Genomic DNA, 13,779 nt, shown 5'->3' with positions numbered 1-13,779 from the left:
GAATTCTTAAAAAAAAAAAGCCCAGCATCCTTTTCCCGACACATCCGCTTGCACCCACAGGCAACACTATTGTTTAATAATCATATACTAATGAGAAATGGTGTTACAAATTTAGCACAACTTGGCTGTACATTTTGTTAGAAGTTTAACACAATTTTAAAGTTGCATAGTGGTTTTTGTTACACATCAAGTGAACTCTACTGTGATAACAATTCATTGGTGTGATCTGTTTACCGTTACAAGGCGAGAACAAGGAAAAAAGTCATTAAAATTTCTAATGCATTAGTGAATAAGATAACATTAAGTTCTTTGAATATTCAGTCTGATAATGTGAATAAATGATAACTGTAGTGATTTATGATTCACCAGTGACTCAGAACATGAGAAACTTTCACATGACATTTGAACTCTGCATTGACCAATCTGTTTAGCACTGACCATTCTTTGTTTAAAAAGAAATGTGATCTACACATTAATTGATAATTTTTTCAGAAGTTGTCTTCTAAAACAGAAAATTCTTTAATGTTAAAGTGCCAGATGGCAATGAAGAAGAATTACAAACTGAGCCAACAATGAAGTGCATTTATAATGGATATGAACATACAGAAGGACAGTACCTATCAGTTGACTATCCTCTCTGTGTATTGTGTGTTTGTGAAAAGGGCTTTGATGGTAAGCAAATCCATGTTGATTTTTTTGTTACTCACTAAGTGATATAATAGTACTCAGATAAGATTACATATACAACTAACAGAAAAGAAAGACATTTTGGCAACATCTTGGAAATTCATTGATTGTACTTGAAATAAGAATAAATAGTAACTGTCCAATAACCCTTCAAAATATGACTGATTACATAATCAGCTGGGCCTTGAAGTGGGCCTGTCTTTCAATGCAAACAAGAGGCAACCATTATTATCAGCTGTGGGAACAATCTGGTCAATCTACAATCCATCCTCACTCACAAACAAACTGCACATTACTTTGGTGTCACTCTACTGTAGGTAACCTGTTTCAGTTATAATAAATCTCATCAACCTGAAACACAGACAACATAAGAAGTCGATACTCTGTGCTGCGTAATACCGTAAGGTATCTATGATGCGGTCAATGCTCATAGCTGCTGTGTAGCACCGTAATGTACCCATGCTGGATATCTTATGTTATTTCTGGGCACCAGCTTCTCATGCCATCTGTAATCTCAGTCTGATGATGGTTAGTATGATTGGAACAATTTCTGTTTTGGCCTGTTACTTTTTATCTTATTAGACACTATACATATTTTGTATGTGTGTATGTGTAAGCTGTGAAAACAGGAGCAATGGGCCTGGGACTGATACCACACACACCAGTGAATAACATCAGAACTTATTACTTCTTTATCATTCTTTTCAAGTTGTACCTTTCTTGTTCCATGGTTTGCCCTAGTACCATCAATATTGCAAAGACTGATCAGTGTGAAGAAGACTAGATACTTTTCTACCCTATCATTATCATCATAGGTGCAGCAACATAGCATCTCTCAAAACCAATAACCAGACTACTAAGACGTTACTTGGCAAATCGTGACAGTACTCATGTAATTCTAGGAATTCTGTATCCTCTCTGTAGCAGCTTGAGCTCAGTGACTCAAATGTCTTGGTCAGCTTCAATACAGTCTTTTGCTCAGCCATGTCATGCTATGGTGAGTCACAGCAATCTATCAGTAAGAAATTCAAGAGCAGGATAGTGGACGTCCTCATAAATGTATTAGCTTCCATCTGCTGCCTATTCACCGGATAATACTATGAAGATACAGATAGTATCAATATGGGAAGCCTCTCTTCAGCAGGTGCACCTGATCTCTTAATGGAGGAAACTGAAGAGAAGATACTAAAGTCATTAGTACTGATTCCAGTTTGATCCTTGAGAAATTTTCATAGCATATTTGGATGGGATACATTACAAGAGAACCTTTGCCACTTTTAACTCCCTTCACCCTATTCCTAATTGTATTTGCTCCCATATTGTTGTCATCAGCAACTGCAGTATGAGGTAGGACAGGGAGTAACTAATCACATGGCTCTCACCATTTTGGATAAAAATGCCTTGTCAATAAGTTACAGTACATATACCAGTTTTCTTTAGAAATGGATACTCTAAACCTGAGATGGAAAAATTGGTAGAAGCTGACCTTGTGGATGATCAGTTTGAGTACCTGAGATATGTAGGAAAATGAGGCAATACTGACCCTACGATTGGTATTAGTAGATATGATACAGAAAGATATACCTACTTTATAATCTGTAGATTTAAAAAAGCTTTCAACAAAGTTGATTGGACTACACTCTTTGAAATTCTGAGGGCAGCAGGGATAAAATACAAGGAGCAATGGTTTATTTACTATTTGTACAGAAACCAGCATGCAGTTATATGAGTCAACGAACATGAAATGGAAGCAGCGTGTAACATTATCCTATCTACCTGTGCTAATATACCTCTAGTAGCTGCACCTCCACTGAATCTAGCTGAAAAGTAAATGGCGACAGTAGGCTATATCAAATGGTATTGTCCACACCAGAGTGTGCTTTGATGTTAAATAACCTATTGTTTATTGCCTTATTAAGTCTCATTTACTAAAATTTATGTGCAGATAAAGAGCAAGACACATACTATACTCAACTTCCAGCATTGCAGTAGTTGTCTAGTTATTTTGATTATTTATAAACACTTTTGTTCTATTTCATCTAAAAGTTAGCAATTGGATATCTGTTTACATAGGAAAAATGATAGCAAAATTTTATATCACTGGTATTTTGCAATTAGCACAGTTTCTGAGTAATAAAGTTAAGCTGGCTAAGCCCTGAGGTGATATTCAAGCTTTTTGGTACTGTGAACATCATAAAATAACACTATTGAAGATATTTGGAAAAAAATGGGGAACTGGAAAGAATCCATTTGCTTTGTCACAAGTGGTTGAAAAGGGAATGAGACAGGCTTGTAACTTACCCCCAATGTTATTTCATCTATACAGTGAGCAAGCAGTAAAGGAAACCAAGGGGATATGAGGAGATGGAATTAAAGTTCAAGGAGAACAAATTAAATCTTCAAGGTTTGCCAGTGACACTGTAATTCAGTCAGAGGTGACAATGGATTTGGAAGAGCAGTTGAACAGAATGGACAGTGTCTTGAAAAGAGGTTATAAGATGGGCATCAACAAAAGTAAAATACATGTAGTGGAATGTAGCCAAATTAAATCAGGTGAGGCTGAACACTTACATTAGGAAATAGACATTAAAATTAGTAGATGAGTTTTGCTATTTGGGCAAGAAAACAACATGATGGCCAAAGTAGAGAGGTCATGAAATACAGACTGTCAATAGTAAGAAAGATGTTTGAAAAATAGGAATTTTTTAAAATCTAATACAAAGTTCAACAATGTTAAGAAAAGGAGAGATTGCTATTCACTGTAAAGATGACATATTGAGTTACAGACAGTCACAATAAAAAGACTGTTACACATAGAGCTTTTGGACAACATCCCTCACACCCATTGTCTTGACTCTATTGAACATGACCTCTACGACTGTCCTTCTGACTCCAAACCCACTACCTTAATCCTCATACACCTTACTAAATGAAGGGAAGTATTCAAACAAATTCACGGCACAGCCATGAGCACCCACATGGCACCCTCAGATGCTATCTTGTGTACGGGACATCTAGAGGAAACCCCTTCTAGCTTTCCAAAACCCCAAACTGCTGGTATGCTTAAGATTCATTGATGATATATTTATGATCTGGACTCAGGGCCAAGACACCCTGTCCTCATTTCTTCACAACTTCAACAAGTTTTCTCCCATTCACTTCACTTGTTCCTCTTAACCCAGTATACCAGCTCCAGGGATGGCATACCAGCAGTGACAAGAACTCCCTTGCCCAGAATTCTGAAATTCTCATAAAGTCCTCCATAGATAGGCACTATCCCCCAGAATTAGTCATCAGACAGATTTCCCTTGCTGTATCCCCACAAACCCCAATCTTCCCACCACCACTAAGATCCAGCTTTGTCACACAATACCACCCTGAACAAGAACAACTGAACCACATCCTCCATCAGGGCTTTGATTACCTATCACCGTGCCCTGAAATGAGGGACATCCTATCAAAGTTTCTTCCCACTCCTCCTGAAGTGGTGCTCTATCGCCCACCCAATCTCCACAACATCCTAGTCCACTTCTAAAGCACTCACAATCCCAACCCCTTGCCACAGTGACCATGTTCCTGTGGAAGAACCAGGTAAAAAACCTTCCCAGCCACCCACCCAGCACTTCCTAATCTAGTTTGTCACAGTCTTATCCTACCCCATCACAGGCCAGGCCACCTGTGAACACAGCTATGTCATACACCAGCTATGGTGCAGTTGTCACACACTTTGTATGTTGATACAACTACCAACCAGCTATTCACCAGGATGAATGTCCTCTGCAACACTGTTGCCGAGAAACAAAAGTGGACCACCTTGGGTACAACATGCAGCTGAACGTAACATGCTTGACTTCAAAGGTTGCTTCACAACCCAAGCCATCTGGATTCTCCCCACCACCACCACCAGCTTTTCTGAACTGGCCAGGTGAGAATTATCCATAAGATATATTCTCCACTCCCACAGTTATCCCAGCCTCAGCCTATGGTAACCAACTGTCACCACACCCTTGCTTATGTGTATGGGTGTTTTTTTCTTTTCTGAAGAAGGCTTTGGCCAAAAGCTCACTGTGTAACAGCCTTTTCATTGTGCCTATCTACAGCTCAGTGGTCATCTTTTACAGTGAGTAGCAGTCTGTCCTTTTCTTAACACTGCTGATACTCCTCTGAAAGCCTTTACTGAAGGTATTTGACAGAAGTGTAGACTTGTATGTAAGTTAAATGTGGATAGCAACTAGTACAGATGGGAAGAGAATACAGGCTTTTGAAATTTGATGTTAAAAAAGAATACTGATGACTAGATGGGTAGATCAACTAACTAATCAGGGTTTACTGAATCAAAAAAAGAAATTTCTGGCACAACTTGATTAAAAAAAAGGGATCAGCTTAAAGGCCATATCCTGTGACATCAATGAATAGTCAGTTTGGTAATGTAGGGAAATAAGGGGGGACAGTAAAACTCGTAGAGGCCAATACATTAAGCAGATTGATATGGGTGTAGACTGCATCAGTTATTCAGAGATGAAGAAGCTTGTGCAGGACAGTTAGCATAGAGATCTGCACAAAGCCATTCTCCATACTAAAGACCTTAACAACATGAAGCATGAAATCAAGTGCATTTCATATCTACATCTACACTCTGCAATTTTAGGGTTTCTTCCTGTTCCATTCAATTATGGAGTGCAGGAAGAATGATTGTTTGAATGCCTCTGCGAGAGCTGTAATTATTCTAATCTTATGCACACAATTCCTATGTAAGCGATACATAGGGGATTGTAGTATACCCCTAGCATCATCATTTAAAGCCGATTCTTGAAATTTTTTTAAAAGACTTTCTTGAGATAGTTTACATTATCTTCAAAAGTCTTCCAGTTCAGTCCCTTCAATATCTCTGTGTTCCATGGATCAAACAAACCTGTGACCATTCATGCTGCCCTTCTCTGTATATGTTCAATCTCCCCTGTTTGTGCTATTTGGTTCGGGTCCCACACACTTGAGCAATGTTCTGGAATCAGTCACACAAGTGATTTGTAAGCAATCTCTTTTGCAGACTGATTGCATTTCCCAAATATTCTACCAATAAACCGAGGTCTACCACCTGCTTTACCTATGACTGAACCTATATGATCATTCCATTTCATATCCCTATGAAGACCTACACTTAGGTATTTGTATGAGTTGGCCAATTCCAACAGTGGCACAGTGATATTATAGTCATAGGATATTATATTTTCTCATTTTGTAGAGTGCATGATTTTACTTTTATGAACATTTGAAGCAAGTTGTCAACCTTTGCAGCACTTTGAAAACTCTGAAATCTTATCAAGATCTGACTGAATATTTATTTGGCTTCTTTCTGATAGTTCTTCATTATAGATAAATGCTTCATCTGCAAAAAGAATGAGGTTACTATTAATATTGTCTGCAAGATCATTAACATACAACGTGGACAGCAAGGGTCCCAACACATTTCCCTGGAGAACATCTCAAGTTACTTCTATATCCGACAATGACTGTCCATCCAAGATAACATGCTGCATCCTCCCTACTAAAAAGTCCTCAATCCAGTCACAAATTGCCCTTGATACCGCAGTATGATTGTACTTTTGACAATAATCGTGGGCATGGTACTGAGTCAAATGCTTTCTGGAAATCAAGAAATACTGCAACTACCTGACTGCCTTGATCCAGTGCTTTCAGTATGTCATGTGACAGAAGTGTGAAATGGGTTTCACATTACCGATGTTTTCGGAAACCATGCTGGTTGGCAGTGAGGAGGTCAGTCTGTTCAAGATATCTCATTATGTTTGAGTTCATAATATGTTCTAAGATTCTACAACAAATTGATGTCCAGGATATTAGATGGTAATTTGCGAATTACTTCTACAACCCCTCTTGTAGATGGGTGTGACCTGTGCTTTTTTCCAAGAACTTAGCACAATTTTTTGTTCAAGCGATCTATAATAGATTACAGTTATAAGAGGGGCTAACTCAGCCACAAATTCAGAATATAATCTGACACGAATTGCATTGAGCCCCAGAACTTTGCTCAGTTCTAATTGACACTAATACTTATTTCATTCGTCTTTCAAGAGATATGAAAATTGGGGTAATTGTCCGGGGTTTTCCTTTGTAAAGGAACAGAGCTAAGCATTTCAGATTTTGCTTTGCTACCCTCAGTTTCAGTTCCTGTGTCATTCACTAGGGACTTGACACTAATTATGTTGCCACTAACAGTCTCTACATATAACCAGAATTTCTTTGGGTTTTCAGAAATATCGTTTGACAATATTCTGCTATGGTAGTCACTGAAGGCATCATGTATTGCTCTCTTGACAGCCCAACGTGTTTCATTCAGAATCTCTCCATAGCCCTATACTTTGTTTTACACATATTATGCAGTAATCTCTATTTCTTTAAAAGTTTCTGTACACAGTGACTGTATACCATGAAGGTTACATCCCATTATGAAATGTTCTACTGGGTAAATATCTATCCAGTGCTTGGTCAACTGTTCTTTTGAACTTGGCGCATAGATCCTCTTCATGCTTCTGCCCTGTGCTGAAAGTTTCAAGTTCCTCACTGAGAAATGATACTACTGATTTTTTTATCTAGTTTACTGAATGTATCTATTTCTCTGCCTGTTTTAGTTGTCCTTTGTACTTTGTTAATCATTGTTGCCACAATTGTGTCATGGACACTGGTGTCAGTTTCAATGTGGACATCCATAAAGGGGCCAGGTCTATTTGTTGCCATTAGATCCAGTATATTTCCATCATGTTCTAGGTAGTTTTCAGAAAAGGCATTTAGTAATGTTTCACAGGATAGAACACTGGTTAAGTGAGGGAAAGATAAATGGCAAGAAGAGAACCTGGAAGTCAAGTTTTTATACTTTGCTAGCACTACATCCTCTAAAGTTGCCAGAATATAACATAAGGGGAATAAAAGCATGCTTCTGCCCCCAGCAACCACATGCAAGCACAACACATTATCTTAGAAGAGCAGTTTGGGTTTTGATACAGGAATTCCATGAGATGTAACTTCTTTGGCTAATGGAGAAAGTGGTGTGTGTAACAGAGTGCTCAAAATTTGTCAGAGCTCTTCCTTCAACATCTCCCATGCTTTTGACAGCATGAAACATGATAGTCCTCTCTTCATAGTCTTTAATCATGGTGGGGTCTGTGTGTCACACATCCCTCTCCCCCAAACATACCAGCGAGGATGAACATTCCATATGCATGCCTAGTATGGGGTTCCTCAGATACATCAGTGCAGGTGTGCTGCAAAGATCAGTGCAGAGCTGATCCTCTTCTCTATTTTTATCATCGATAAGGCAGCCGCAAACTGCAAGCAACTTGGACTGAATGCAGATGATATGGAGCATGAACATCCAACAGCTCAGTCAAGGCCTCCAGGATGTGATTGATTACATAATTGGGTGAGTCTTAAATTGGACTTGGCTTTCAATGCAAACGAAAGTCAAACCTTAGTATCAACTGTGGGAACAACCTGGCAAACCTATATTCCATCCACATACATAAAAACCCAATGTGATGAAGCAGGGGTGCACATTACTTCAGCATCACAATGGATACCCAGTTGATGTTGCAGCAGCATGTCCAGGATCTGCAACAGAAAGATTGGATCACCTATATGCACTGACAGCCCCAACACACACACAGTACCAAACACCTAAGTGATCCTCCACAATCCATGGCGAAGACTGTGGATTCTTATATCCATCTCTTACAATGGGCAGAGAACCAAAGTACTGCAGTTGGCTCATCAAGGAACTTCCACACTACACAACTGTAGCAACTCATAGATTTTTAACACCTAAGGAAGCGTTTTCAGGAGACTGCACAGTTCCTTTATGAGAAGTGAGAGCAATCCCAGAACCACAAAATTCCACCACATGGCCACAAAAACCATTGTAACAGCAATACCAGATATGTATACCTGCTGACATGATATTCAGTGTCTGAAGAATAATGAAAATTAAAGGAATCATAATAAAATGGAAACAAATGTAAAGCATAAATCACCACATAAATGAAATGGGAAGAAAAATCATAAAGTTGTAGTGACCAACACAACTTGAACATACTAACAAAGAGGGATCCAGTGCTCCAGCCAAAATCCATGTCTTGTTCTACTCAATTAGAGACGGTCTTTGGCTTTGCTGAATGGACATTTATCACCCTCCTTGGAAATGTGATAAGGCACACAATAGCCAAATAACAGACACAGTCGAGGAGCACCTCCTGTATCCACATGTTTCACAACAACAAAAATCTGCCACGATTGGACACTGGCTCTGTGAAAGACATCAAATAAATTAATATGCCACAAATTTGTTTACCCAGACAAAAACTTAATGCACATGTGTTATGAAAGATTCTGCAGAGATTCATGTTACAGCCAGTTTAATAAACTGAGCCACGAGATCCTTGTTGAGCAACACTTGGAAATCTGGCTTAGGTCTTCTTAAAGCAGGACTACAGGCAACAGAATCTGGTGCAAATGTGACAGCCATGGGAACATTCTAGAAGTGATCTTATTGTCAAGATCTGCAAGTGCTGTCATCTTGAATGTGGTTGAACCGTGGGTTGTACCAAAAGTATAGCTCCCAATGAGCTACAGCCTCCAGGGAAGGCACTAGGCTAAATCCGGCAACAGTGCTGTGGGCAGTGGTTCGCCCACTCTTGAGCCCGCCCATCCGTGATTCACTACGTCGCTCAGTGTTGACTTGGCAGCCATCAGAGATGGAAGTGTTGATTGCCGCTCCCACCAAGTGCAAGGTTCAAGCAGTAATCCGGTTTCTCCACGCAAGGAAGTTACCACACGTGGAGATTCATTGGCAACTGACTGAGGTTTATGGTGAAGAGTGCATGTCCATTCAGCTTGTCCACAAATGGTGCAGGGCTTTTGCTGAGGGTTGCACGGAAGTTCACGATGAAGAATGGAGTGGAAGACTGCCAGTTTTGGATGCGACTGTCCAGAAGATCAACAGTGAGCTACTCAAGGATTGGAGGGTCACTGACTGTGAACTTGTTGAAAGCACTTCTGAAGCTTCCCATGGCATAATTGAAAGAACTTTAACAGAAGAATTGGGCTATCGCAAAGTGTGTACTTACTGGGACCCCGGATGCTGACTGATGGACACAAGGAGCAACACCATGACTGTGCTCGCAAGTTTCTTCAACAATGTGAGGGAGGAGGCATCAAGGAGAAGTTGTTGGACTCTATCATCATGGGAGGTGAAATGTGGGTGTTTCACTGCATCCCAAAAACAAAACAACAATTTCGTCAGTGGCGTCACTCCAGTTCACCACCACCAAAGAAACTCAAACAAACGCAGTCGGCAGGAAAGATTATGGTGACTGTGTTTTGGGATCGGAAGGGGTATGTCTCATCAATTTCATGCAGCTTGGGACGACAATAAACTCAGACAGATATGGTGAAACACAGACCACACTCCAGCGAGCAATCCAGAATCACTGGAGAGGACAAGTGACGCAAGGAGTAGTGCTTCTTCACAACATCGCTGGACCCCACGGAGCTTTTGAAAAATTTTGGTGGACTGTTATGCCCAATCCTCCGTACATCCCGGACTTATCCCGCAGTGATTATCACCTCTTCCCCAAGCTAAAGGAACACTTAGGTGGCAAACACTTCAAGAGCAACGATGAAGTCTGAGCAGAGGTCACATGCTTACTAAACAGTTAGGCAGGAAACTGGTTTGACTTAGGGATACAAAAGCTGGAGCACCGCCTTCAAAAGTGTGTCGAAAAAAATGGAGACTATGTTGAAAATTAGACAAAAGTGTAAGCTTTTCAATTATGTATAAATTAATAACAATAAACAATGTTTTCTGTTTGTAAAAAATATGGGAACCTTACTTTTGGTATAACCCTCAGAATACAAAGTTATATAAACTAAAAATACAATACTGGCCATTAAAATGCTACACCAAGAAGAAATGCATATGATAAACAGGTATTCATTGTACAGATATATTATACTAGAACTGACATGTGATTACATTTTCACACAGTTTGGGTGCATAGATACTGAGAAATCAGTACCCAGAACAACCACCTCTGGCCATAATAAAGGCCTGGGCATTGAGTCAAATAGAGTTCAGATGGCGTATACAGGTACAGCTGCCCATGCAGCTTCAACACGATACCACAGTTCGTCAAGAGTAGTGAGTGGCACATTGTGATGAGCCAGTTGCTCGGCCACCATTGACCAAATGTTTTCAATTGGTGAGAGATTTGGAGAATGTGCTGGCCAGGGCAGCAGTCAAACATTTTCTGTATCCAGAAAGGCCCGTACAGGACCTGCAACATGCGGTCATGCATTATCCTGCTGGGATAGAATGAAGGGTAGAGCCACGGGTCGTAACACATCTGAAATGTAACGTCCACTGTTAAAAGTGCCGTCAATGCGAACAAGAGTTGTAACCAATGGCACCCCATACCATCACGCCGGGTGATATGCCAGTATGGCGATGACAAATACACGCTTCCAATGTGCGTTCACCGCAATGTCACCAAACACGGATGCGACCATCATGATGCTGTAAACAGAACGTGGATTTATCCAAAAAATGACGTTTTGCCATTCGTGCACCCACGTTCGTCATTGAGTACACCATCGCAGGTGCTCCTGTCTGTGATGCAGCATCAAGGGTAACCGCATCCATGGTCTCCGAGCTGATAGTCCATGCTGCTGCAAACGTCGTGTTCATGCAGATGGTTGTTGTCTTGCAAATGTCCCCATCTGTTGACTCAGGGATTGAGACATGGCTGCACGATCCATTACAGCCATGTGGATAAGGTGCCTGTCATCTTGACTGCTAGTGATACGAGGCTGTTGGGACCCAGCACGGCATTCTGCCCTGAACCCACGGATTCCACAGTCTGCTAACAGTCATTGGATCTCAACTAACGTGAGCAGCAATGTCGCGATACAATAAACCACAATTGCGATAGGCTACAATCCGACCTTTATCAAAGTCGTAAACATGATGGTACGCATTTCTCCTCCTTACAAGAGGCATCACAACAGTGTTTCACCAGGCTACACCAGTCCACTGCTGTTTGTGTATGAGGAATCGGTTGGAAACTTTCCTCATGTCAGTATGTTGTAGGTGTCGCCACCAGCGCCAACCTTGTGTGAATGGTCTGAAAAACTAATCATTTGCATATCACAGCATCTTCTTCCTGTCGGTTAAATTTTGTGTCTGTAGCACGTCATCTTCGTTGTGTAGCAATTTTAATGTCCGGTAGTGTATACACACACACACACACACACACACACTCATGCAGAAGCAACTCACACACCCATGACCACAATCTCTAGCAGTTGAGAGTCTGTGATCGTGCATATATATATATGTGTGTGTGTGTGTGTGTGTGTGTGTGTGTGTGTGTGTGTGTGCTTTGTCTATTTTTGATGAAGTCCGTGTTGGCCAAGAGCTCACTTTCTGATATTGTTTTTGTTGTGCCTATCTGCAACACAGCATCTCTCCTATATGGCTAGTAGCAACTATCCTTTTCACGATATTGCTAAAAATATATACAAGATCTCAGCTGATGATGACAACATATCAGCATTCTCATCTTCAGGAAATACTTTTGAATATGAGAACATTTCTCATGGACCTTCTTAGAGAAATAAAAATTAATTCTGAGTGGCCATTGTTACAATTGATAGTATCCCTAGCAACAAACTTGTAAATAGGAGCAAACCAGTGTTTACCAGCTGTGGTTCTGTCTGTCTTAGGACCATCAGTCATAACAATTAAGCAAATTTGGTACTGCCCCAAGCAGTGCTGTTATACTTCTGTTGCTTACTCTGTCATCGTACTCTTACAATGCTCAGGACGCAATCTGTCATAACTTGAGGGAAGATAAGAGAGTCATAAGAGATATTTGACCCTACATGTCCATTTCATTTAATTTTTTTGGTCCAGTTTTATCATACGACACAACTTATACAAAAAAATGGGAATGAGCGTACAGCATTGTGGGCCAAGAGTCCCCCATTTGGGGAAGTTTGGCCGCTGAGGGCAAGTACTTATTGCATTTGACGCCACATTGGGCGACTTGCGTGTTGGAGATGGGGATGAAATGATGATGAGGACAACACAACACCCAGATCCTGAGTGGAGAAAATCCCTTGCCCCAGCCAGGAATCGAACCGGGCTCCTTGGCGTGGCATTCTGTCGTGCTGACCACTCAGCTAATGGGGGCAGACACAACTTGTACAGTTGATATTGGACAGGTCAAAATGAACATAAAGTTATATTTAGTATCAGCAAAAAAGAAGTTAGCAGAAGCAGGTAGATATTTATATAATCTAAGTATATCAGGATGCAATGACACATAGTATCAGCAAAATTGTAGGCAAATTAAAATTTGATGCCCATTCTTACAACCTAATTTTTAAAGTAACATTCATTTTATGTATTCAGAAATTGTTTTAAGGAACAGAAACAGTGCTTTATTAGAAATGCCTTCAGCTTCATTTTAAATATTGAGAAGCTAGCAATTTTTATTTTGTGTGGTTTTTACTGTGTAGTTTGACATCACTGTTAATTATGCTCCTCTGATAGGATGTTGTGCTGGATATGATTCATGTATATTTCATTTCCTCTGATATAGTCTACATTCTTGTTCTGTAGTAGTTCCTTGTTTTCAAGAGACATTTCCAAGATAAAAAGACAGTTTTATAAATGCATAAATCTGGAACATTCAGAACACTGATATCAGTAAAGTTAAATTTACAGGTCTCCACCTTTTTAAGCCAACTAATTACTGGTATTCAAAAGATATTATTGGTAGTGGTAATATCTTAACAGTAACTCCATGATACTGCATACGTATACAGTAACTTGATTAGGATACTCCCTAACGATTTGATCTGGGAACACTATATATGAATGAAAGAATGGTTATCAATGCATATCATTCTCTACATATATACTCTGCAAATTACTGCAGAATGCTTGTCAGAGAGTGCTTTTTATCTATGTTAGTAACTACCTATTTCATTCTATTTGCACATGGAATTGGAGAAAAATGA

The 13,779-nt window shown here is 40.0% G+C and overlaps 1 protein-coding gene across 1 annotated transcript in view; it reads left to right on the top strand.

Moving 5' to 3' along the window:
• LOC126456099 (uncharacterized) overlaps nucleotides 1–13,779 on the top strand; it is a 94,072-nt gene that overhangs the window by 38,243 nt on the left and 42,050 nt on the right. The window contains exon 5 of the mRNA XM_050091855.1: nucleotides 532–672. Coding sequence (XP_049947812.1) covers nucleotides 532–672 — 141 coding nt within the window. The remainder of the gene's footprint in view (nucleotides 1–531; nucleotides 673–13,779) is intronic.

The sequence above is a fragment of the Schistocerca serialis genome, chromosome 2 (genome assembly GCF_023864345.2).
Source record: "Schistocerca serialis cubense isolate TAMUIC-IGC-003099 chromosome 2, iqSchSeri2.2, whole genome shotgun sequence".
Taxonomy (NCBI): Eukaryota; Metazoa; Arthropoda; class Insecta; order Orthoptera; family Acrididae; genus Schistocerca; species Schistocerca serialis.
This window is presented reverse-complemented; position numbering and strand designations above follow the sequence as displayed.